General features: G+C 41.6%; 1 protein-coding gene across 1 annotated transcript in view; it reads left to right on the top strand.

Annotated features, from left to right (window-relative positions):
* LOC147733250 (mucin-2-like) overlaps positions 1-26,061 on the top strand; it is a 596,915-nt gene that overhangs the window by 198,696 nt on the left and 372,158 nt on the right. Inside the window, exons 19-20 of the mRNA XM_086958940.1 lie at positions 20,839-20,977; positions 21,088-21,195. Of these exons, the coding sequence (XP_086815066.1) occupies positions 20,839-20,977; positions 21,088-21,195 (247 nt within the window). The remainder of the gene's footprint in view (positions 1-20,838; positions 20,978-21,087; positions 21,196-26,061) is intronic.

Genomic DNA, 26,061 nt, shown 5'->3' with positions numbered 1-26,061 from the left:
CTAGATTGTGTGAGACCTTCTTCAGAGAGTAATGTGTAGCCCTTCTCTTTTATTATACAAATATTTGATTATAATGCACTATTTTTGTTCTATATTCTGAAATGGATTTTTTTGTGGTCTGTGAATTTTAAAACTGATGCATATGCAGACTTACTTTTGTGCATCATGGAAATTTTCAGCCTATTTCTTATTGACACATATCTCAATATCATTCAGGGAAATGTACATTTTTTTTAGGTTTCTATGTTGGCTCTCCTTGCAGTATTCAGACAAATATATCAAATTTAAAATTTCATCATACCAAAATATTATCTCCAAAATATTGTGCAATGGAAATATCATCTGGAAGAATATCGTAGTCTAGAATATCAATTTGAAGATAAGTAATATTGATTTTTTTAAATATTGTAGTCATTAATATTGTTTACAAAAATATAGTTGTTTATAATATTGTTTAATTATTGTTATACATTTTAGTATATATTTTTACCCCTTCGCTGCTAGGCCTTTTCCCCCCTGTGCTAATCTTTTTTTTTTAGCTATTTTGGGTAGTTCGATCTTACCATTATCGGTATACCTGGGGGGACGCTAAGTGGGAGGAAATGTGTGGATTCAACAGATTCCAGAATTTTCCCACACAGAAATTTGAGAAAAAAGTGATTTTTTTCAGTGAAATTTGAGGTTTGCAGGGGATTCTGGGTAGGAGAATGTTGGGGGACCCAGGCAAGCCATACCTCGCTGGACTCCCCCAGTGGTCTAGTTTCCAGAAATGTGTGGGTCTGGTAGGTTTCCCTAGATGGCTGCCGAGTCTCAGGCCAAAAACCCATGGGACCCCCCATGAAAAACCAGGTTGGTTTGTGATAGGTAATTTTGATGTTGCAGCAATAGCTTGTGGGCCCTTCGCTGCCACGGGTACTTGGCCCACCCCCACAAGTGAGGTACCATTTCTATTGGGATACTTGGAGAAATGCTGGGGGGTTGGAAATTTGTTACTTTCTGCAGTGTGAACATTTGAGCACAATAATGCAAGGAAAATGTGACAGTCACATTTTGAGGTTTGCAGGACATTGTGGGTAAGATAACTTGTTGGGATCCACAAGACAGACATCACCATGTACTCCCATGGGTGTTTAGTTTACGAAACGATCTACAGTTGCTAGGTTATTCTTAGATGAAATGTACACCTTGGCAGAGAGACAGAAAAGACAAATATAACTGCACAGCCATCTATTCCTCAAGCACACACACATACTGGTTGGATTTGGCACGAGGGCGAGTGATGGTTCAGTATATAAAATTTTATTAACAAGAGATTTTCCAAAAATGAAATGCACTGTCAATAATTGAAAGGACAAAAAACTGAGCCATTGACTCGCAGCTTGTGCGCTGTAAAGCCACGACAAGGCACCGACCGCTTTACAGGCCATTCACCCATCTTTCATACATGATACACACAAGACCATTCACACTACCAGGCAAAAAACCAACACATTACAACATTCACAAAAAGGGACAAGATATACCATGCTTGACAAAAACAGAAAAGACAAATATTACTGCACAACCACCTATTCCTCAAGCCCACATGCATACTGGTTGGATTCGGCAAGAGGGTGCGTGATGGTTCAGTATATACAGTTGTATTAACCAGAGATTTCACAAAAATGAAATGCACTCTTAATAATTGAAAGGACAAGAAACTGACCCATTGACTCACAATTCGTAAGCTGTAAAGCCACGACAAGGCACAAACCTCTTTACAGGCCATTCATACACCTTTCATACGTGTGACACATACAAAACCATTCACACCGCCAGCCGCTGGCCCAGCACATTACAGTACTCACATCAGCAAACAGTGCCATTCAAGGGCCCATCACTTTCAGGCGCCCATATTCTTGACACAGCAACCACACCAGCTCACAGATTGCGTGGAGTGGCGTTTGGCTAGCAGTGTGTGCAATGACCAGCAGGGTCACTACTCACACACCGCCAGCCAAGCGCCACTCCACCCACACCGCCAGCCAAGCGCAAGTCCACTCACACTGCCAGCCAATCACCAGTCCAAGCACACCACCAGCCAGGCGCTAGTCCACTCACACCACCAGCCAAGCGCAAGTCCACCCACACTGCCGGCCAATCGTCAGTTAATGCACACCGCCAGCCAGGCGCTAGTCCACTCACACCGCCAGCCAAGCGCAAGTCCACCCAAAACGCCAGCCAAGCACCAGTCCACTCACACCGCCACCCAAGCGCCAGTCCACACACATCACCAGCCAAGCGCCAGTCCACACACACTGCCAGCCAAGCGCTAGTCCGCGCACACTGCCAGCCAAGCGCCAATCCACAAACACCGCCAGCCAAGTGCCAGCCTACACACACCAGCATCACATTTAGGATTTCTTTATACAAAAAAGAAAACAGAAACAAAGTGCAAATAGATTCAAATCCACTAACACATAATCTGAAACTAAATACATTGCACAAATGCCAACCTTGAAACTGAACAAAACATATAAAACAATAGAAAAAAGGCAGTCTTTTGAGGGTGTGGGAGGAATGTGATCAGGAAAGTGGCGATCTTTCAATCTACCAATAACAACAGTTAGAAGGAGGGTCCAAGGGCAGGATTGATGACCAACAAATAGACACATGCCCCAAAAATACATACTAATAACAGAAAGTGTCTAAGGGTCCATAAGGGGAACTCAACTATGTGAACCGTCCGAGACACAACTAATAAGTTACCAAATGGTGATTATAAACTAGGTGTACTGATATGTGTTGAAGGCTTAACACAATATCTCTAGAGTGTGGAAAAAATTCCCATCAGTTCCCACTCGGTACTGCCCTTTATCATCATATGGGTTCTCCTTACACCCAGGAGAATGTGCTCTCAGCCATTAGGTGTTCTTGTGGCTGATGCTTAACAATTGATAGATATGTGTATAAATGGATGATACCAAAATTAATGTCTTGATGGGTAACTGATTTGCAGTGCAATAGTGAAAACATGTGAGAAAGTGAAGTATATAAAATTGGATAGAAGTGAGTAGGAAAAGAATTTTAATAGTGTCTCTCATTTCTTCCAAAACTTAAAAACAATGTGGGATACCAACAGATTTAACATAATATCTGTCTGCAGGAGAGGTCGACATGTTTCAGGATATGTGGCAGTTACGCCACTGCTTTCTTCAGGACCAGTGTGTTTGCTACTGCAAAATTTAGTAGGATTAAAAGTTATATCACCTGTAGAATCCAGGTCGCATTGAAATATCCTCCAAAACACTGAAGAATTGTTGTATCAGGGACAGGAAACAAGGAGAACCAAGAAAGAAAGGTAGACAAAACAATACAGTAATGTCACAACACACAGTACATTTTGTATGTTTTGTCAATAGAAAGTATGGTTAATATCTCATTACTCATGAAGGAATAACCCACTTACCTAGTAGGTAGGAGGATAATGCATCACCCCACCTGGCTGCAGCTCAGGTAAGAGGAGCACCGCTCTAGTTAAAAACAATAGAAAGATTCAGTCAGAAAATTGTTGGAATATCATTTTGGTTTGTAAATACTTCAATCTAGCCACATCCTCCACCACTCCAACTCTAGGAACACTTGCCTGCCTATTACAGACTCCTGAAACTTAGAAAAAGTCATCTGTGACTCAGGACAAGAGTCCTTGAATACAACAAAACAATTAAAGGTTGCCAAGTGGATAAAATGTATAGCCAACTTTTTATACCAAATGTAAGCCTTATGAAGAGCAGCGTATGGTTCCAACCTCTGATCTACTCTGGCAACACCACCCATGTGCCTTATAATAGTCTAAAATGCACACAGGTTTCCACGCTTTAGCAACCTGACACCAAACAGTCACAGGTGAAGTGCTTTCATCATGGATGTAGTCAGCATATAGACATCTCTCTTGTCTGAAAACTTCACAGCTAGAAGTTCCTTGCAATGCAACACACTGCACTGTCCCCACACAAGCTTTTGACAAACTAGTTATATAGGGAAACCTTTACGGTTAGAGCGGATTGTGCCACAAGCAACAGTGTCCACTTTGGCCTATTCCCTGAACAACCGCACAGCAGTGTAGAAGTTATTTACATATAAATGGTGACCTTTGTTAAAAAGTCCTCTACCAAGTTCCCACATAATTTTCTCAGTCACTCAAAAAGTGGATGGACAACCAGGGGGGTTAATCCTGGATTCCTTACCTGTGTACACCCTGATATTAGAGACATATCCAGTCCTACTGTCACCCAGCATATACAGCTTAATTACATAGCGGGCCCTCTTACTAGGAATGTAGTGCCTAAAAACCAAGCGGTCCTTGAACAGACCAAAGACTCATCGACTGCTATTTCTTTCCCTGTAGCATAGATCTCAGAAAATCAATCTACAAAGTGATCAATGGCAGGCCGAATCTTAAAATGACGGTCACACTCAGGTTGATCTTGTGGCAACGCTAAACCATAATTGACAAAATGCAGCATCCGAAGCAGAAGCAAATACCTATCATTACTCATGACTGCTGTAAATATAGCTGTTGCCATCAAGGGACTAGTACAGCAATATGAAGGCATTTAAGGCTTATTTAGCAAGCCCATCAAAAAAGTGAAACCCAAGAACGTCTTCATCTCTCCCAGATTTGTGGGAGTTCACAGGGTAGCTCTAGAATGGGGCTTAAGGCTGACACTGTTGTACCTCAAAAACTGTTCGGCATACAAATTAGTCTGCTCAACAATCTCTGCCAAAAACACATTGTCCATAAACAATTGAAAAAATGTATCGGCAAAAATGTTTCTGTATTTACTCTCCCCCCTGGAACACCAGTAAAGTCTGGCAATGCCGGCTGCACCATGCTGGGGCAACCCAGATGTCATCACTTCCAACTGAAAGCCTTGCAGCCCCAGGCTGCAACTCAGTTGCCTCTTGCTGCACTATCAGCACATCAATGTCCTCCTCTAAAACATGCACTTCATTCGCACTAAGAGGCCGATTCCGATTTCGGCCGGAAGGGCTCCGAACCATGTTCGGAGCCCTTCCAACCGAACCGGAATGTGTGGGCCGGATTCCTTTATGAACGAGCCATTCTGATGGGCTGAGTCGGAAAGGAATCCGACTCGGATTTCCAGATTGCGGCCAACAGGCTCAGAAAGCCTGTCCGCAATCCGGAAATCCACCAGTACTCCCCCGGTCGCCTCTGTACGACCGAGGGAGTACGATGGCAACTTTTCACTGCCTTTTCGTGCCGGTCTGTCCGGCATGAAAAGGCAGTTGGAAGCTGTCTCTGGGGGGCCCCAGTAAGACCCCCCATGGGTGTGAGGCCACCGTATGGCACCCTGGGGGCACCTATGGTGCCCCTTTGTCGATCCCTGCATGCCGTGGCAGGCACCTTGCGGTGCCGGCCACAGGGTGCAGGGATGAACTACACCCCTGCTTTCTACATTGCAAGCATGCTTACCAGTTGGAAAGCATGCTTGAATTTAAGGTATACGAATGCGACCAAACCCTGTTCGGTCGCATCGTACTAGCAGGGCTGTAACCGACAACAGCAGGTCGGTCGGTTACAGCTCCTGCCCGATGTCGGACGGACTCTGGTCTGTCCGACATCGGAATAGGCCCCTAAGATTCGCTTCATCTGCACTGAGAGTAGCTTCATCATCCGATGATTCCATGTAGAGAGAAAACTTACTGCCTTAATCTTCCCCTCCCTCCTCTGCCTCAGATGCAGAGTTAGTCTCTGAACCATGGTCAGAGGAAGTCTCAAAAAGCATGCCAACAACCTGCTGAGCAGTAATCCTGCAGCTAGCCATTATCTTTAATAAGAAAGGAGAATGCACAATAAGTCAACAACAACCAACACTGTCCAAAATAAGTAAGTAAAAAACATTTGTGCCTTTCACACAAACAGCTTTTTACTTAAAAACTATATGATTCAGACAGCTACACTCATCATCACCTACTCTGCTGAGAGACAGCAAAAACGATATCCCACTAGAAAGAAAAAAAAAAAAACCCCACCAAAAATGTAACTTTAAAAAACACATTATTTACAGTATTAACATAAATATTTATCAATGAACTAATTGTCATTAATTAAAAAATGAATTATTAATTAATTATAGTTAACTTACTTCCCACAATATACCACCACAAAACACCCTCCGATGCGATCGTGCAGCAGGAATGCCCTGCATTGAGACATCAGGGGAGAGAAAAAACTCTTTAATCTCCCCCGATGCCTCAATGCATCGTGAAATGCCCCCCACCACCCCACCGGAGCAAGAAGACTCACCTCTGCTTCCCCTGGACGCCTGGAAGCAAATGGCTTCCAGGCATCCAGCGCTTCCTGATGATGTTGGCGCGCGCTGTGTGCGCTGATGTCACAGGATCGCCAAAGGGGGGGTCGGAGGTTTCCGCTGCCATCCCTGCCTGGGGGTTTTGATGGGCTACCCATGGGTGGCTGCCCATGGGTGGGTGCCATGACGGAGAGGTTCCGTCATGCGCACAACCCAATCGATGCTCATGACGGAACCGCTCCATCATGAGCATCGAAGGGATTAAATATATATGATGTGAACTATTGTTTATGTTTTTAAATACAATTGTTACATTTTTAGTGGTTATAAAATGTATTGTAATTAATTTTTGTGATTTTTAGTACTGCAGCAGGTTGTGGGTTTATAGGGGTACAGGGTTGGAAGTAATTTACTTGTGATAAATTAATAATTAGTTGTAAATTAATAATATTTAATACTTCATTTTGGAATTTGTGTAAATATATATAATTTTTTTTTAGGTGCTGGTTGTGTGGTTTAAAGGGGTACAGGGAGGGAAGTTAATTGTTTCTAATACATTAATAATGTGTTGTTTATTAATCTTACATTTTTAATTGGTAATTAATTATGTTAATTATGTAATTTAGCTTTTTAATTTTTTATTTGAGGTGTATGTTGTGAGGTTTATGTGGGTACATGGTGGGAAGAAAATGAATTATAAGTAATAATATTTAGTTGTTAATTAATAATAATTATTAAATTGATAATTATTATGTTAATTGTGTAATACATGTTTTGTTAAGGTAAATTTTAGGAGGGTGTTTGTGGTGGTATATCATGGGAAGTAAGTTAACTATAATTAAGTATTAATTTATTTTTTAATTAATGAGAATTAGTTCATTGATAAATATTGATGTTTATACTGTAAATAATGTATTTTTTAAAGTTACATTTTTTGTGGGGGTTGTGGGTTTTGTATAGAAATAGGTTAGAAAGTAACTAAAATAAAATGATTTAATAAATATTTTTTATTAATAAGTACATTTCAAATAAAACTATTTATTCAAATGAAAAATATCTTTATTATATTTACACTAGTATGTGCAGTTATTTATGATATGTATTTAACATTGTAATATGTATTTGTTATTAAAGTTTTAATGTATATTAAATATTTTTTTACACATTAATATTTGTATTTGTTTACTATGTTTTTGCAATTCTTTTTTCCTGTTGAAGAGAATTTGTTTGTTTATAATGTTGCACTGACTGGAGTGGGAATAGTAGATTTTAACCATCTGCAACCCAACAGTTTTCCTACTGTTGCACTCATTGGAGTTGTACCCCTCTGTAATTTAACACTTTCCTTACAGTTGAAGTGTTTGGATTTGGAATTTTAAATTTTACACCTTTGCAGTCCAACACTGTCCCTACTGTTGCACTGACTGGAGTGGGAATATTACATTTTAACCCTCTACAATATAACACTTTCTTTACTATTGCTCCGACTGGAGTGGGAATGGCAAATAATAACCCTCTGCAATCTAATACTTTCCCTACTGTTGCACTAACTGGACTGGGAATAGTGAATTCTAACCCTCCGCAATCCAATACTTCCCCTACAGTTGCACTGACTGGAGTGGGAATAGGTAATTTGACCCCTCCGCAAGCCAACACTTTTCCTACTGTTGCACTGATTGGAATGGCCATAGTAAATTTTACTCCTCCGCAATCCAACCTGTTCCCTAATGTTGCACTGACTGGAGTGCGAATAGTGAATTTTACACCTCCGCAATCCCACATTTTCCCTAATGTTGCAATTACTGGAGTGGCAATAGTACATGTGACCCCTACTTAGTCCAATATTTTCTCTACCATTGAATTGACTGGAGTGACAATAGTAAATTTTACCCTTGTGTGTTGTGACAGTTTTGTTACTGTTGTAGGAAGCAGGAATAGTACATTTTATACATCTTTAGTAGAACACTTTTGCCCTGATTATGAGGTTTTGGCAGAGCGGTGGCGCATTAGTGCGAACCACCACTCTGCCAAAGCTCGGGCCACCAGTCTGCCAGATTACAGCTTTTTTGGAGTCTGGCAGGTGGGCCGCATGAAGGTCCCATGCTGTGCCTCTTTTAAAGAGGACAGTGCCATTAAAAAGGGCACTGTAATGGGACCACACTACAAGGTTCCTGCAGGGAATGGACCTGAAAGTCCAACCTGTGCAGGAACCTATGTGCATGCACACAGGCGGGCACATGTTATGCCCCCCTGAGTACATCCACATATGTTGAAGCATGGGGGTCCCTGTAGGGCCCCCTTTGTTTCCTCTCTACCAGGATTTTCATGACTGTGGAATTGCCATGAAAAGCCTGGCTTTGAAGAAACTCGTAATGTGCTTGATGGGACTGTGGCGGTCCCGCCAAGCATATTGTGGCCTCTAACCACGGTCCTGGTTCGGTCCAAATGCCTGAGTCGTAATCGGGGGGTTGGATGGCCGGTGTGGCGGTGACTGGATCCACCACCGTTGAGCTACCATGAGAGCGCCAGACTTTGTGTACTTTTAGATAAATTGTAGAAGGAATAGAATATGTATTAAATGTAAAATTATATAATTTAGTGTTACAATTTATATTATTATGTTTTTGATTCTTTGAAGTTATAATATCTATAATTATTAATATGTTAAAAGTGTAAAATATTTTTATAAAATTGTCATAAATGTTTGTTTACTTTTTATTTGATTTAAAATGGTTAGTTTGTAAATATTTAATGTTATTAGTATATTTATTTGTTATATTATTACATTATTTTAAAACATTAAAAAAAATCTGAAATTATAATCTAAATTACAATTATTAATTTAGTAATAGTTGTTATCTATATTTAAGTATTGTATTATAAGTCTCGATGACGATATTTTTGACATCGATATTTTGGTAATAACTCGAAACAGAGTGAGAGGAGGGTCTAAGGGAAAGATTTTAAAGACCTGCTCGGGCTAAGTCCCCAATCCATTCATAGCGAAACTCACAAGTCCCTGGGTCTAGAAAAAAGTGCAAACAGTACAAAAAGCAAAAAGAACAAAACCAAGAAGTCCTATTTAAGAGGACGGAATCCCATCCCCCACCAGATGCCTCAACATCTGGGATCTCCTCTTGGCTGCTAAACCTAGTGCAGCCAAGGAGCTACAACTCCTACACTGTGATGGAGGAGCCCACGGATGTTTTATTGTGATCAATAGCTAGATCTCCTGAGATCAATGGAGCATGTGAAAGTGTAAGTAAGTCTGCAAAATGCAGTGTATGAGATGATTTAAAATTGACTGCCAGGAGAAAAAAAAGGAGGGTCTACATGCTTCAGCCAATCATGATCATAATGAGATCGTGGCCTTCCTCAGGACATAGATAATATTACTACTGCAAAAATCAATTGTGAGCGAACAAGTATAAAGAATGGAAACGATAGAACCTACAATCAGCTGTGTAATACCTTTTAGTAGACACTACAGAGATGTTGTTGATACCAGTAAACATACTGGTGGACTTCTCACCACTCTTGGTAACAACTCAGTGCGTGAGGCAATGCTCTATCCATCGATACCTTGGACCAACATCCGGTTGTCACGAGCGCTCATTTACGGGTATCAACTACATCCCTGTAGTGTCTACTAAAAAGTATTACACAGGTGATTGTAGGTTGTATTGTTTCCATTTTTAAGCTTTGAACATATAGGACCCTGTTACGATGTTGTTAGGAAACTGTTCCGAATGACTCAGTCTCTAACTAGTTTCCGAACAAATCGGGTCCTGTAAGTTCAGATGACGGATTATGATGCTTCCCAACATCGTTCGGTCAGACTAGCATTGACTTCAATGGGAAACTGTGTTCCAAACGAGAACACAAGCTCAAAAAAAGGGTGGTTGAGGAAAACCTTGCACCCTGTGACTGTACGAATCGGCTCTGAAAGACTCAGGCTGTCGTAATTGGTCGTTGTAATCTACAAAATAGACACAAAATAGACACCAACCAACATTCAAAATCAATAAAATAAATTAAAAATATTATATTTGATGTTGAATTAATTATTATACGAAACAAATACAATCAAAGCAATCAATTATAATATGAAATTAGTTAACCAAACCACAGAATGTTCAATCAGGATATCACTTAAAAATCATTTATAAATTAAAAATGATAATTTCCATTTTTCCATTTTTGAGAAATTTCAGTCTAATCTTCTATAGATCCAGCAACCTGCTGATAAACGAATTATTTCTAATTAAATTAAATTCAGTCAATCACTCAATAATTTTTTTCCAACCAATGTAGACCATAAAAGCACATGAAGATAAAAAACATGTAGGTCACTTCAAATTAAATTAAATACACTATTTCCAACCCAATATAGGCAAAAGTAGGGAAAGTGTTGGACTTAGAAGCGGACAGATTTGTTAGTCCCACTTCAATGTAATCAACAGTATGGAATGTGTTGGACTTTGAAGGAGTCAGATTTACTTTTCCCACTACAATTCTTTTTAATAAAAAATTTAAATATAAGTAGAAAAAGTTTAATTCATGTAAAAGAATAAATGTATTCATAAAATATTTTTCAGATAAAAATACATGGGAAAATAATAATTAAACTGTTAACTAAATATTAAAATATTTAAAAATAAAACACTTCACTCCCTATTAATCTACAAAATAGACACCAACCAACATTCAAAATCAATAAAATAAATTAAAAATATTATATTTGATGTTGAATTAATTATTATACGAAACAAATACAATCAAAGCAATCAATTATAAAATGAAATTAGTTAACCAAACCACAGAATTATCAATCAGGATATCACTTAAAAATCATTTATAAATTAAAAATGATAATTTTCATTTTTGAGAAATTTCACTCTAATCTTCTATAGATCCAGCAACCTGCTGATAAACGAATTATTTCCAATTAAATTAATTTCAGTCAATCACTCAATAATTTTTTTCCAACCAATGTAGACCATAAAAGCACATGAAGATAAAAACATGTAGGTCACTTCAAATTAAATTAAATACACAATTACATTTAAAAAAAGTAGATAACACATGTTCATTTTCTATTTTAACATATATGCTGACAATCCAAGGCCATTTATGCAAAAGACAATGTAACACACCGGTCAATGAGGCCTAGACAAGAGTGATCTTCCATTGGAGATTAAAGGATAAACATATAAAAGCGCAAGTGCCTCAGTGCATGGACAAAAACAAATTCAATAGATTCATTCCTAGAAATTAAAATACCACAATTGCACATTTGAAACTAATGTCCCATACGCTCATGATCTATAGGAGGCCCTCTATTCCATAAATAATCTTTCTCTATATCTAATGGTTCCTGAGAGAAAACTTGCAACCCCCAAAACAGACCAAGGGTGAAGGTAACATTTGTAGATGCACCTTTGCATACCTTACTTGCACAAAATGATTGTTTCTTAACAATTGAATAATACATTTGTGCCCTAGGGTACAATACAACTCACACAAAAATATAAAATGCATGGTATCCTGCTCTGAGAAATCGTCACAGGGATAGGGCTTTAAAACTCTTGACTTTGAAAAACCTCTCGGGATAGCTAGAAACCAGTGTATAAAATTGAATCAGAATCTGGTCAGTAGAAAACGATGAGAAGTGTTATTAATAAATGACAAGTAAGGCTCCCCTTGTACACATGCTCTCATTATTATGTATTGTCGCACAGTGGGCTAATGAGTTTAATATCTTCCCTTCCACTCTGCCAACTGACCAGAAACATACTTTTGGTGTCCCACAGATCTTTGCGGCATATTGGTCTTGGATTAATAAACAATCCACACAGCCTATCCTCCTCCACTGCTCCGTAACATATCTCAGCCACGGGTACACATTGCCTCCTCAAGAACAATACAATCCTTTAATATGTGTTAATTTGTGTTGACTCAGAGTGGGGAATGGCGAGCAGTCTTTGTAATATTTGTTCTCAACCACCTGCGGGCCACTAAATCTGCATTGATGCCCAGATCCAAGAGGATAGGCCAGAGCTTAGATCTTTTGACATGATCAAACACCAAGGTTAAATCCATAAAGGCCATTTGCAGGCAACCCCTCTTGCCTATGGTATATTTAATCATGATCACACACGGATCCAGTGCCCATATTCCCTGCCTGAAGCCATATTTAATCTCCATGATAACATTAAGATTGTCATGCCTGGATATTAGGTGATCCAGGACAACCTTCCCCATGATTTCTGCCCAGAATCTAGAAGGGAAATGGGGTGAAAACAGGCAGGATCATCGCACATCCCTTTTTTGAAAATTGTTAAATAATAGCCCTAGACAAAGAATAGGTGAAGCCACACATACAGGCCACGTTAGAAAGTAGTGTCAAAATCCATGCCCAGGTCAAAGGGTGAGCCTTATAAAGATGAGGTGGGGCCCGATTTGGGCCAAAGATGTCTATCTGCACCTCTTCATCATTAAACACCAATGGTTGTTCCTTCGCAGATTCAGGTTTCCCCAGATCATCTCCTCCCTAGAAAGGGATTGTTGAGAATTTCCCAAAATGTAGAGCTATAAGTTAACACCTTAGCTGCTTTGCAAATATCCCTCCCCAGTGCTGCGCTGTCCATTGGAACTAGTGCTGAATGGACGTCCAATGGTCGTGCGCAGCACTGGGGAGGTAGCGCTCGTGACGACCGTTGGCCGTCAGCAGCGCTTAAGAGGTTAACACGCTGGCCTGATAGATGGTCTCCCATGCCTGCCCCCTGATTAGTTTTTACCTCTGCTGAATCAAAGAATTATATGGCTTTCTACATTCCCTAATGCTTAATATCCACTATTAAATACCTATGTATCTTAGAACATTTACCATCAAACCATCTTTTTTCTTTGTTTCCTTTAGTTTCATGAAGGGAGGTCAAGTAATCAGCAATCTGCTTACTTTATTTTTTATTATTATATATGAAAAATGCCATAGTTAGGCCTTATGAAGTTATGTCTTCACAAATTAATTCAAAACAATGTATTATGGCGTCTGGCTGTGAGTCATAATCTAGACATGTCATAATTTTGCTTAGAATTGGTTTGATAACCTCCTCCTTCAATTTTACGGGATCAATTGAACCCCACTTTAACCTAACTTCCTGATTAAGGCTATGTTTTAGTTTATAAGCATTACTCCTGCCCTTCTGTGCAGTGACGTGCATGGAAACTGAAAGGGGGTTGTGGTCGCTAGACGGGCTTAATTCAACCAAAAAACTATCTACTTGACATGCATACTTGTTAGATATCAGCATAAAATCAATTGTACTAACTCTCCCTCCTCCCTGATAAGTTGAAAACTGGACAGAAGGAGTGCTAACCAAAGTGTCAATTGTACCTAGATCATTTACTACAATGACGGAATTTAATGCTTCACCCTGTGGAGTGTGCTTAAAGTGGGCCACAGGTTGATCTGCGGTATCTACAACACCTCATACTTTCTGCATACTGCACTGACATAGTGTGCAATTAAAGCCGTCCACCCAAATTATGCACAAAGGGAAGCATCTCTCCGCCACTTTATCAATTTCCTTGTTAAGGGTGTAGATCACCCCAAAGTTTTAAGGGTCAAAAATGTTGTAGTACCAATGAATCAATAACACAGTGGCATCAACTAAGTTAGAAATCAAGATAAGCTGGTACCAGGGAGAGTCTATTATGTATTCTATCTTTAGTGACTCATAATGGACAGAAATGAAAGTCACTAAGCCTCCCTATGCCCTCCCTGCTGGTGATGGTAATGCTTGGACATTAAAAGAACAATACCCGTCCAGAGTTACATCCTCCCTGCTCCAAGTTTCTTGTACACAGATAATATCAAACTTCTTTACATAATGTATCAATGCCTCATCTGATAGTTTTGAGGAGATCCCTGCAATGTTCCATGAGATAATCCTAAATTGGTGGTTATTAACAGCCTCTAAGGCTTCCCCAACAGGGTTACAGGTAACTTGCTCTACGGGAAGAAAATCTAAATCTAACCCTACATTTTCTGCACTATCAATATATAGGCTCGAGGAAGAATGTGGACTGGTTTCATGATTTAATGTAAAAGGTGGGACAACTGTACTTTCTACTTTATTGGATGTAGTCTCTGGGGCATCGTATACGACAGCATTAATCCCTGTTGCATTCAGATTTGGTGATAGTCAGTCTGCCAATCCACTCAAGGCCTCGAAGCAATTTGGGTGGAACCAGGGTGGGGGGACTGGGAGTTCGAGTTTGCCCACACATTTCTGTTATCCTTAGCTTTATACATTGTGGTCTTGGTGGCTGGTAAAAAACACCCCAGGGGAAGGATGGAAATACCCCTCTCATTTGTAAAGAAGTAGTCCATCCTCTCTAATATTGTTCTGACTAGACCTGGGGATCCAAAAGTTAGTATGACATAATCTCCAGCGAGTGTTTTACTGGATTTCCCCGCCCACTCGGTCCTGCGTACCATCTTAAATTCAGAAAATAACAATGTATTATTAATGCCTGTTCTTGTACTTAAAAGGTGTAATGATGTATTCCTTATTGATGGCCAGTGCTCAATTTCACCAGACAACAATGATGGGACATTGGCCAACACTATAATATATGGTGTTGCTTCTGGGGTAAATGCAGATTAAAATATGAGCCGCTAGGAGGTGTGTTGGTTGTGCCCCACCATTCTATGATGTCTGCATTATGGGTTCTTTACCTTGCAGTTATCACTTACTTTATTGGCTTTGGTGCTTCTTGGGGGATGTACGGTCTGGGCAGTCCTATAAGGAAACCCTTCTATCTGATATGCATTCTTCAAAGCATTTACAGGGGGATTTACAACCCTTGGGGGGGACAAACTGTCCTGGGTAGCAGGTCTTACAGAAGATCTTACAGACAGTTTTGCTGAAGGTTTCGGTTGTTGCTCAGCCTCCTTAGCAATGGCGCCCCCACTCCTACTTTGCTCATTTTTTGCAGGGGTTAGTGAAGCGCTCAGTACGGGTTTCGCTATGAGTGCTAACCTGGCCTCAATTTCAGTTAATTTTTCCAGTATCATGCTCAAGAAGGCAGAAATCACAAGATCCATTTGTTTCAGGAAAGCTTCCCTCTCCGGTCTAGATGACACTGCCATTAAAACATCTGGAGCAGGTACTTGAATAGCCCCCTTGCTAGACTCTGTGTCCACAGGTTTACTCCTACGGTCATGGGGTTTAGACAGTGAATAACTTTGTTTATTTTGTTTGTTTGGGACCTGCCCCTTCCTTTTCTATGGCGGCGGAGCAAGGCTGCTCCCATCATTGCCCTTGGATTTTTGGCCTTGTGTGACAACATTCGGCATTGCTGGGGGATCAGGTTTTTCAGCTATGTCAGGGGCATTGATAGATTCAGGGGCTGGGGATTGTGGCATACTTGTTTGTGATAAATTAGTTTCCAGACTCGTTTGCAAAGTAGGTGGGATAAATGCAGGTTGATTACAAGGGTTCTGAGGCTCAAGGGACAATCTGCGCTCAGTCAATTCAATTTCATTGATGGGAGCTGATCCAGTTCCAATAAAAAAGCGTCCAGTGTCCCTACCACCCCTTGCCCATTACCAACTTTTGACCTAATCATTTTTCCCAACTCGATATACAATAGGTGTCCACAAAAATATATATTAACACAGTACCTTGGTAAGACCACATGTATTAACATCCTTGCCAGCTTGGAAGTGTTAATTACTTGGCCCATCCCAGCCTCGTTCGGCCTCTGACGGGCTTGAACGGGCTGCGCTGCGAGTGCCCTGCGCCCCCTTTATGCGCCTCCCAGCGCTTGCTCCTTGCGTGTGTGCCACTAGGGGTGCTGGGAATTGTACTCCTTTTGGCGGGACCGGCGCTATTCCCCAATTTACTCCGGCGGCGGTGGCGGCGTGGGACCAAGCAGCTACAAAGTTTCTCAAGTACAGGTAAAACGGGCTCTCAATAAACAGATGACGACAATAGAGCCACACACGAAAGGTAGCTGTAGTCTTGTACTGCGCTGGTTCTTTGTAACAAGCAAGGAAAATAACCTTCAAACTACTTCTGCAGCAGTTTAATGCAGATAAAATAAAATAAAAATGCCCACAGCATTTTCTCGAGCTACAAATGGTAATTCACTGCCGTATCCAGGTGGTCTGTGGCCAAAGAACTCAACCAAATCCAAGGCAGGGGCGAGCAATGATGGTAGTGCCTCCTCACACTGCGTGCCAAGAGTTCCAACAGAGAACTGGAAGCACAAGCAGGAAAGAGAATAGGTCACAGAGTCAGCGCATCCTCGTGCTGTACGCCAATTGCCAATTATTCAGGCAGGGAGCTGGATGCAAATGGCAGCGCAATCTCACGCTACAATCCTCGCACCCTAGAAGAGAAAGGAATCCCCAGGCAGCGCGTCCCGACGCTGACTTCAAGCGTCTCAAAAGTCAGGCACTCTTAGGCTTCGACCAGCACTATTTTCTCATCCATTCACAAAGGGGAAGAGGTCCCCCAGGGACCCCTTCCTGTTTGAGAGTGGCTTACCACCTACTTGAAATAGGTGGTAAACTGCAAGTGTTTTGCGGCCGTAAATGCGGCCATAAAACAATGGTATGTTCCATTGGGATGCACCTTCCTAATAGCCGGAGTCGCAAAGGTCCCCGACTCGCAAAATAGCATTTGTATATGCCATGACCCTATTTTGCAGCCGCAAACGGGAACATTTCCCATTTGGGACAGCAAAAACAGTCGTACATCTGGTCCTTAGAGTACATCCGGCCTGATAGCAAATTGAACTACCACAACTAAATCATAATCTCATCGCACCACGCAATCTTAGCAAAATACCACAATCTTGACATTAACTATTAGAATGGGCTATCCTATTAATACTCACTTCTACGCTGTTACAACTCTTTTCCGAACTGCTGAAACTCCGCTGATCCTCCGAATCGAGACCTTGGCCTCAAGGACTAGGGCTGGGTTTAGACAAATCTAGAATGAGATACACTAACTCCATTTGCTTCAGAAACCATCCAACAAGCTACCATCTGATGGAGCGTTGAGCCTTACAACGTAATCTCTTAGTCTAGTCATTAAAGATTTTTCTCCATTGGTGGTATGGACATTTGTTAGCTGACAGGAATGACAGGAAGCACTGAAAGGGAGGAAGCATTACCAATACATTTCTAACTTGTGAAGCCAACGTGACTCCACAATAAGGACCAGGAATAACTGAATATAGTTAAAGGACTTTATATTAGATTATCAATTAATCCAGTATTAATTTAAACCAAGAATAAGTTCAGTAAATGCAGCATCACAATAGGTAAGCTTCAATATCTCAGTAAGTTAAAGTTACAATAAGGTGTCATATTGAATTTCAATAATCACAATTGTATTAGCAGAGATTAATGTAAACAGGTGAACCTTCCTTCTCTCCCCTAATCTAATCGAATATAGGGTCACCTATTCAAGGTCTCTTAATCAGGAGCATAGGAGAAGATGTCAACATGATCAGACTTCAGTAGAAATCTGAAGAAAAAGAGAAATAAGTGTGTAGCATAAAGCATTCTACACTAGCAAGATAGAGCAAACAGAAAGGTCTGTACCTCTGGAACTCTAACAGGAATCTCTCCTAACTCTAATTGTTAGAACAATAATTCTTTTAAAATAACAGGAAATTCAAAAGGCTCTTGTCTCATTTACACTACCAGGGACCAATCAGGTCCCCACTTGAGTGCATCTGCAATATCACACCATGTTCACCTCTCATCAAACTGTGAAACTTCGGTTCTCTCCCATGAACATCTTGCCATCCTTGCACATTTTGAACACAAGGGGGCCCATTAGGATCACGGGCAGATCGCCACCACCCCGCATGGCGGTGGCGATCTGCCCGTGATCCTACTCCGCCCGACACCCATTTTCCCCCCGCCATATTACTAAGGAGGGGGGTCGCCGTCCCCCGCTTTTCTTGCCCAGTCAACGAGTTGACCGGGCGGAAAAGGGTTTAATATGGTGGCGGTGTCTGTCAGACACCGCCAGCCATATTACCATGGGTGGGGTAATATGCCTTTCCGTGACGGCAAAGCCGCCACGGATAGGCATGCGGGAATAGACTGCGGGGGCCTGTTGCGGGCTCCCATGGACTCTGGGGGTTGCACATGGGCTGTTCCATGCACAACGTGGCAGGTATCGTGCGGTGCCTGCCATGTTGTGCATGGAAGTGCACAACATGCCTTCCTGGCATTGTGGCGGGCGGTGATAGAAATGCAGGATGAGCCCACCAATGTGGTGGGAGCATCCTAATTGCCCCCACGGGATCCCCACCCTTATCGCGGGCAGTCCCATTTCCCGTTAGGATGGCGGGCGGACATCCTAATGACCCCCAAGGTCTATTTCGGGCATTGTTTCTCCATGTTCCTTGCCAAGTTTCCCTACAGGCCTCTCTATCAGCGTCTAATACAGACGAAAATCTATTTGATTAACCTACAAGTGGAGAAAAAACATGCATGTAAAGCAAAATGCATTTCAACTGAGGCCTGTAGTCAGGCTAATTTTAGCCAAGCATTTAATATATATTTTGAAAACAGGGTTATACATGCAAAAGTAACTTTAGTAATAAGTGTAAAACATGAGTAAAAGATTACATCTTTACACATGCAATTATAACTTTAAAAATAAATGCTATATAACTTGAAGTATAATACCTTATTACGAGTATGGCGTTCCTGGTACTGCCGTACTAGCGGTGGCAGTCTGGCTGTCACCACCCCGGCAGTCTGACTGCTATGATGGCAGTGGGACCACCACAAGACCACTGCCACTACCAGGATTCAGGATCCCATTGCGGCGGCAGAAGAGAAAGCAGGCAGCAATTGCAGTGGTACCGAGCAGATTCCGCCCTGCCTTTCCAACAAAGTATTTTATGGCGGGGACCCCAACATGAAATGCTTTGCTGAAAAGCATGTAATGGGCCCACAACAGGGACCCTGGGCAATTCTGCCCATGGGGATTCAGGCAGGGGGCACATGATGTGCCCACTCAAAAGTGCATGTTGGTGCATGCACAATGTGACATGGACGACATCGTGCCTGCAATACCATGCACTGATGTGCTGATGGCGCTGTCAAGGCAGCGGTATGCTGTTTAGGCTATCCTATGAGCCAAACATAATGCTGCCATGACACTGCCACCGCCACCCCGCCAGTCCTGGATTTAACTAGGAATCCGGTCGGTGGGCTCACCATGGGCTTTGCGGTGTTCCTGGAACCGCAAGGGTCACAGTCCTACAGGAAAACCGACAAACTTGTGATCAGGACCTTAATGTAAAACATGAATGATGAATACATGCTTTCATGTGTAAATAAACATGAGTGCACATGTGTATAAATTGCTAGTCTTTACAGTGAATATATTTTGGTAATGCGTTTAAATGCTTCACTCTCATTTATAAAATTAAGGCACACAGTGAATATAATGTAAAATGCAAGTATATAGTTTACTTTTTTGTAATGTGCGATTGTGGAGTCTAAATTATGCTGCTCCACGCTCATCTATCTGCTTGAATGGTGAGCTGGGCAGTTTAGCACTGCTGCAATTTAAGTAATACAAGGAAACGTATGCTTTGTTTTTGAGAGACGTTCATGTACAACACAAATTAATTACCATTGAATACCACTGTAAGAACCTTAACTTAAGTTCTGCCCTTGTGAATTCCCTATGGTAAGTAAGGGCTGCTGTGTGGGGCTTAATAGATTATCATGGAAACTATTCATGTACAACTACACTTGTCCTCAGAACCGTATCTTCTGGCAAAAAACAGAGACCCCATGTGTGTCAGAGTTTTTTCTCTTGTGCAGCTTGCCGACATTAAGTTGGCATTCGAGAATTTCCGAGCCCCTAGTGCGATTTCCGGGCAGTAGAACACCTCATGGCGAGATTTCCCAACATGGGCGGAAGTGGAAGGTTGTGACTGTTTGGTTTGAGAAAGCTGATGCTCAAGTAGAAAATCTACTTGAGCAGCAGAAACAAGCATCGCCCTCTGGAACGCCGTGTGCAGTCGTTCATGATGATTGAATAGCGTGGAACTTGCTTACGGAGATGAAACCCATGCGAGCAGCGCAACATGCCAAATTCCGCCCACTTGTGGAACTCTGTCGAATCTTGAGGAGCATTTATGGAACTCTGCAGAATTCCAAGGAGTGAAACTCTGCAAATTTCACCCACCCCTACTGTTTGCCACTTCACACTGCATTGCATGTAGATCTATATGGGCCCACTGTTTCACTTTCAGCAGCAGCATTGTTAAACCCATGTTGGCAACCAATTACTTCTAAGGCATCCACAAAGGCAAACCAGGTTCTCCTGATGTATTTGAGCAGGACTAAAGCCGAGCAGGCACTTTGCCTCTTTAAGGGAAACATATTTTTACTGGGTGTAATCAATAAATAGACTGTGCATCTGGGTTTCCACTCAGAGCTGTTGTTTCTTGCCCCTCACAGTACTTGCAACAATGGTGTGTGGCAATGCGAAGACCAATCCTCCCTCGGATCATGCTCCGTCTTCGGTGATGGGCATCACATCACCTTCGACAGAAAGCACTTCACCTTCAATGGACGGTGTCAATACGTAATGGCTGAGGTACTCACCTTTCTTTTCTGGGGTTATTCATAGGGGCCTTTGTAGTGTGTAGGTAATCATGACATGAGAAGTTCGGAACATTTATGCATTTCTAATCTTATCGTCCTAAGGATTTCTGTGGCTCTTCGTTTGGAGGCACCTTCCAAGTGATAACAGAGAACATTCCCTGCGAAACCAGTGAGACCATTTGTGCCAAGGCTGTTACAGTGTTACTTGGGGTGAGTGACGTCAGCATTGATCTAATGCTTTTTTGTAATACATTTCATTAAGTTTCAAATGACGGTAAATTCAAAACCAGTGGCTCCAGTAAGTTCTGCGTACCAAGCATTACAATTTTCCCATCATTCCATCCCACAAAAGTAGCTACCCTCCCTCCCAAAGTTTTTTTGCAAACATTCTAGTTACCCAGTCATCGCTTGGAGCTTTCATGAATAAATGTTATCACTGTGGAACATCTCTGTCATTCCTTCATGTGGAAACTTCAGGAACCAGTTCAGCCTAAATGCTCTCAGTGGTCTGTCATTTCAAACTGGGTGTGCTTTCGTGAAGATAGTCCAGGACTATTTTCCAGGTCGATTGAAATCCCTTGTTGTTGCCTTTTGTGTGATATAATTTCCTTTGTGTTCAATGTCCATCATTTTCTTACCAAATTCATGTCATCTGGGGACGTAGCGCCTGATTTAGAGTTTGGATAACCGGGTACACTGTTGCGAACAAGATCGAGAACCAGGGCCGAACTGGCCGGAGTGGGCACCGGGCATTTCCTGGGTGTGTCGCCAGGGTGGGGGCTGATTTTGGAACCCTGGGGGGGCTGTTTTTATTACCAAGACTGATTTTATCAGCCCCCTGTAACAAAAACAGCTGCAGTGTTTTCCATGTACTGCCCAAGCCCCAACCCCCTGTGTCCGGTCTGACTCAATTGCCAGGGCCGGTTTACCTTCCCATTCCAGCCCTGTAGAGGAACCTGTTTGCTAAACTCTTGATCCACACACCTTGTTTAGGGACAGGCAGAGTCTGGTGTGATTTGTTTCTGACCTGTTCATCACTGCCAGGGAAAGCACGGTGATCAGGAACAGAAAAAAATAACAATATTGATGCCACACACTGGGAGAAAGATCTAAGGGTGTGGGGGATATTCATTTCAGAAACAAAGTCCTGCTTTGGAAGTTGTTTCTGATAGACAAACAAAGTTAAAAGTTTCAAACAAAGGAGTAAAGCTGCAGGCAACTTGGTATACAGTACATCCCCCATGTCCCAGTTGTTTAATAAAGTTATCCAACTATGTGCATCAAGCCAAGACACCTGCTGCTCCCAAGATATGACTAAAAGGTCAAATTGAATCAAAATTTCATGAATGATAGCGCACCGATACAAAAGCCCGATTCCAAATCGCATGTTTGCAAATCGTCTTTATTTTCTTTGGTGATCACATCCAACAGCCAGCATGTTTCGTTCACCACCCGTAAACTTCCTCAGGGCTATAACAAGACATATAAAAAGACTTATAGGCATTCTAACATTGAAACCATCCTAGAACATGCAACAGACATAAATACATTTATATAGAGTACACAATATTATTTCACATAAACCTAACACACTTCTAACAACCATGTGATAACCAAAACAAGGACAGAAGGTACTCCATTGAAAGGGCCCTCCATGCACCCCTCTACACTATTATACACACTTAATGACAAAACCAGTTAAAATCACATAAACTACAGAGACGTACAGGTATGAGATGAAAATATCCATGGCATATGAAAAGTATTGTAACATGTAGAACCATATAGAAGACATTTCAAACCATCATCCTCAGCTTTTAACAAACTGTCTAATGTAAGCATAACAAACATTTCAAAGAAATGCAATGGTGTTAGTAATAAATTAGAAAAAAGTATATAGAGAGGTGGCCCCAATACCAAACGGGACAGGGCACTACTAAACAGTAGAAAAAGAAGATATTCCCCTTGGATACCAGGTATCAGACACAATCAATCACAGACTCACTTAAGGTTGCAATTCACAATGCATAAATTCTACATATGGAATGAAACCCAACCCACAAACTAGTATGCTACCAAATTAGAGATCTAATATCAAAGGCTTTTTAATTTTTTTAAAAAAAGGAAAGAAATCACATCATAAAACACCATTGTTTGCATCTTGTGAACCAAACATAAAAAAATATTAAATTCATATATAGCATACAATATACAATATAAAAACAGTGTGTACAATATTAAAAACCCTTCATCAAAGTATATAAGAAGGGGTAAAAAAAGATCCTAACAGGGAAACCCTATTTGCACAGTTCAAAACGTGCTGTTGCATTAACTGATCCGACTATTCACATCAAGTTTATATTCTGGTGAATGTGAGATTCCATTTATTTCAGTGATTCCTCGTGGTCGGATTCAGGAGCGCTCAGCGTCAACGTGTTTTGGTGGAAGTAGCTAATTAAAAACCACCTTCCTCAGGACAAAAAGTTAAGGGATTATTTCCTGCCTCCTTGCAGTGCTAACAGTGTGTATAATCTAAAGAAAAGGAAAACATACAAAAATACATTTTTAATTTCTTTATCTTCTCCTTCAATATCGCACCCTAAATTATCTCATTTATATTAGGTAGATATCAAAAACTCATAAAATGTCATATCCCCTTCACAATCTCCATTTGGTACGCAATCTCATTTGGTGGTTACTGGGTACCCATGGTCATATACCTTAGGCTACCTGTTTAACAAAGTACAAATATCCCCTGCCCTCACAAAAACCATTCACCGAAGTACCTTCTCATATGTTGTAGGATAAGTGACAGTCACCATTGTTGGTGATGTGCATCCAGATGTCTTGCAAGAAGTATATGTGTATAGTAAATATGTAGTTGTGGCTTGTTCAAATAGATCCACAATCTCACTGCGAAGCAGGGGTATTCCTTTTCTCTATCCTGGAATTAGAAGAAAGGAAACATATAGGGTGTCTCAGAATTTGGCATCCCTTGGTGTGATTAGAACTGTCTCGCCTAAAGGTATGCTTAGGTGATCTTACCTGTTTAAAAAATGGTTTTGGCCTTATGCGTATGTAGACAAATTGTCCCACATCATACACATCGCACATTTCTACTGGTCTTCAGTTCTTATTCTGATACCGCTAACTGGAGGGAAGGGTAATTCTTATTATGTAGCCTCTTCCTGCTGCATTGCGGTTCCTCTTGGCCGGTAGGTCGGTTCCCACACCAAAATAATATTGTTCAGGATGTGAGGAGCTGGTCCCTGAAGAGAACAAATAGGCCCAGTCATATTCAATTATGGTTAATTATATACATTAGGTACCAAAATAAAATGAAAGATCCCTCCGGGCTTCCTATTCTTTTCTTTGTAAAACGTATATGGACCTTAGATATAGTTCAGACTGGCTTTTACTATGTACCCTCTCAAGTGTATTTAACTGTAATACAGTCTTTCACAGTCAACAATTGGAGTAATTTTGGTTACAGGTAAGCATTTCAACATGACAGATAACAAACTGGATCAGTAAGTACAATACCGGATAAGGAGACTCTCCCTCCCTATTTCTCCCTACAATCCCCTGAATATCCTCCATGGGCCCCAGATTTTTTCCCATTTCCGTGGGCAACCTCTGGCTTTAAATACAGTCTGCTCTTCTTGGAGGCACCAATTTAAGTCGACTTTCCACTCTGCTATTTTGGGAGGGTTAATTGCACCCCAGTGTTTTGCAATGCTACGATTTGCGATCGTAGCCACCAGGGTCAACCACGTTCTTGTATACTTAGGCCAATCCTCCTCTCCCACAATCGTCAGTAAAAACCATTTAGCATCCAGCGAGATCTCAACCCCCGTCACTCTGGCCATACTACCCCGTATGTTTCCCCAATAGTTTGGTATCTCTGGGCATTCCCATATTATGTCTATGAAAGACCCCTCCTGTCCACAGCCCCTCTGACAGAGGTCGTTTTCTCCCTGACCGATCTTGTGCAGTAATGATCTGCAATAGTAAACGCGATGTAGGACCTTTAATTGGATTAGGTGAAATCTGTATCAGATTGGACCCTGAAGGGCATCCGTCCATTCTTCATCATCAAGTTACCCTATGTCTCCCTCCCAGGCAAGCTTGATTGCTAAATAAGGATCGGGGGAGTTGCTGAGGATTTTTTTGTAGATTAGTGAGATGGCCTTGAGCAGTAGGGAATCAGTGAGCAGGTGATCCTCCAATGGCGAGGCATCCACCAATGCTCCCCCTTCCCTTATATGATGTTTTGGGGGCATGGCCCTATTGAATGTACCTCAGCCATTCCCCTTTCCCCAGTTAGAATTCTGTTTGCAATGTTTGGAATGTGAATATGCCTGGCCTCTACAGACGTCTTTTAACCTGTCGAGTCCCAGAAATGTCCACCTCTCGAACCCCATGAACCCGCCCACCTCAGCCAGTTAGTCACTATCCCAGAGTGGGGTCATCCCAGTCAGTTTCTTATCCCAACCCAAGAATCTGGCCGTTGCATGCCATGTTTTAATGACCGTCAGTGTATGAGAGGGTAGATCTCTCTGCTTTGGTTTATTATACATGAGAAAAGGATAGCCCCTAGCAAACTTTAATACATAAAACAAGACCAAAATGACAAAAATCCAATCAGTAGAACCGGAGTTATGAATTTTGAAAAAATAGTGCCTTGAAGCAGAAACCGGCAACCGTGGCCATCCTGTCGTGCTAGACCGGATCAGTCAAAAGTTCAGGCTGACCGCAAATGAGCGCTGGTCAGATACAGCCCTAGATTAGTTCCGCTGAAGTTTTCCTTTATCAAATTTTTTGCCAAAAGTCCTGTTCGCACTGGAGAGGGCCACGGGGAGCAGGGAGAGCGTTGTAGGCGGTTGTGGGTGTGGGGCGAAATGCAGCTCTGGTGCCATGGAAGGGCAGGCTAGTGCTTTGCATACCTGGTCCCCTGCAGGCTTTTTATGTTACTGTGAAAAGAGAGAGGCTGCCGGTGGCTTGCACTAAATGTCCTTGTAAGTTGCACAGTTTTGGTCATAAAGAGAGCAAATGTTGATCTAAGAGCGCTGAGCC

This window comes from Lissotriton vulgaris, chromosome 2_1 (assembly GCF_964263255.1).
Source record: "Lissotriton vulgaris chromosome 2_1, aLisVul1.2, whole genome shotgun sequence".
Taxonomy (NCBI): Eukaryota; Metazoa; Chordata; class Amphibia; order Caudata; family Salamandridae; genus Lissotriton; species Lissotriton vulgaris.
The sequence above is the reverse complement of the archived record's forward strand: the minus strand, read 5'-3'. Positions and strand labels throughout refer to the sequence as shown.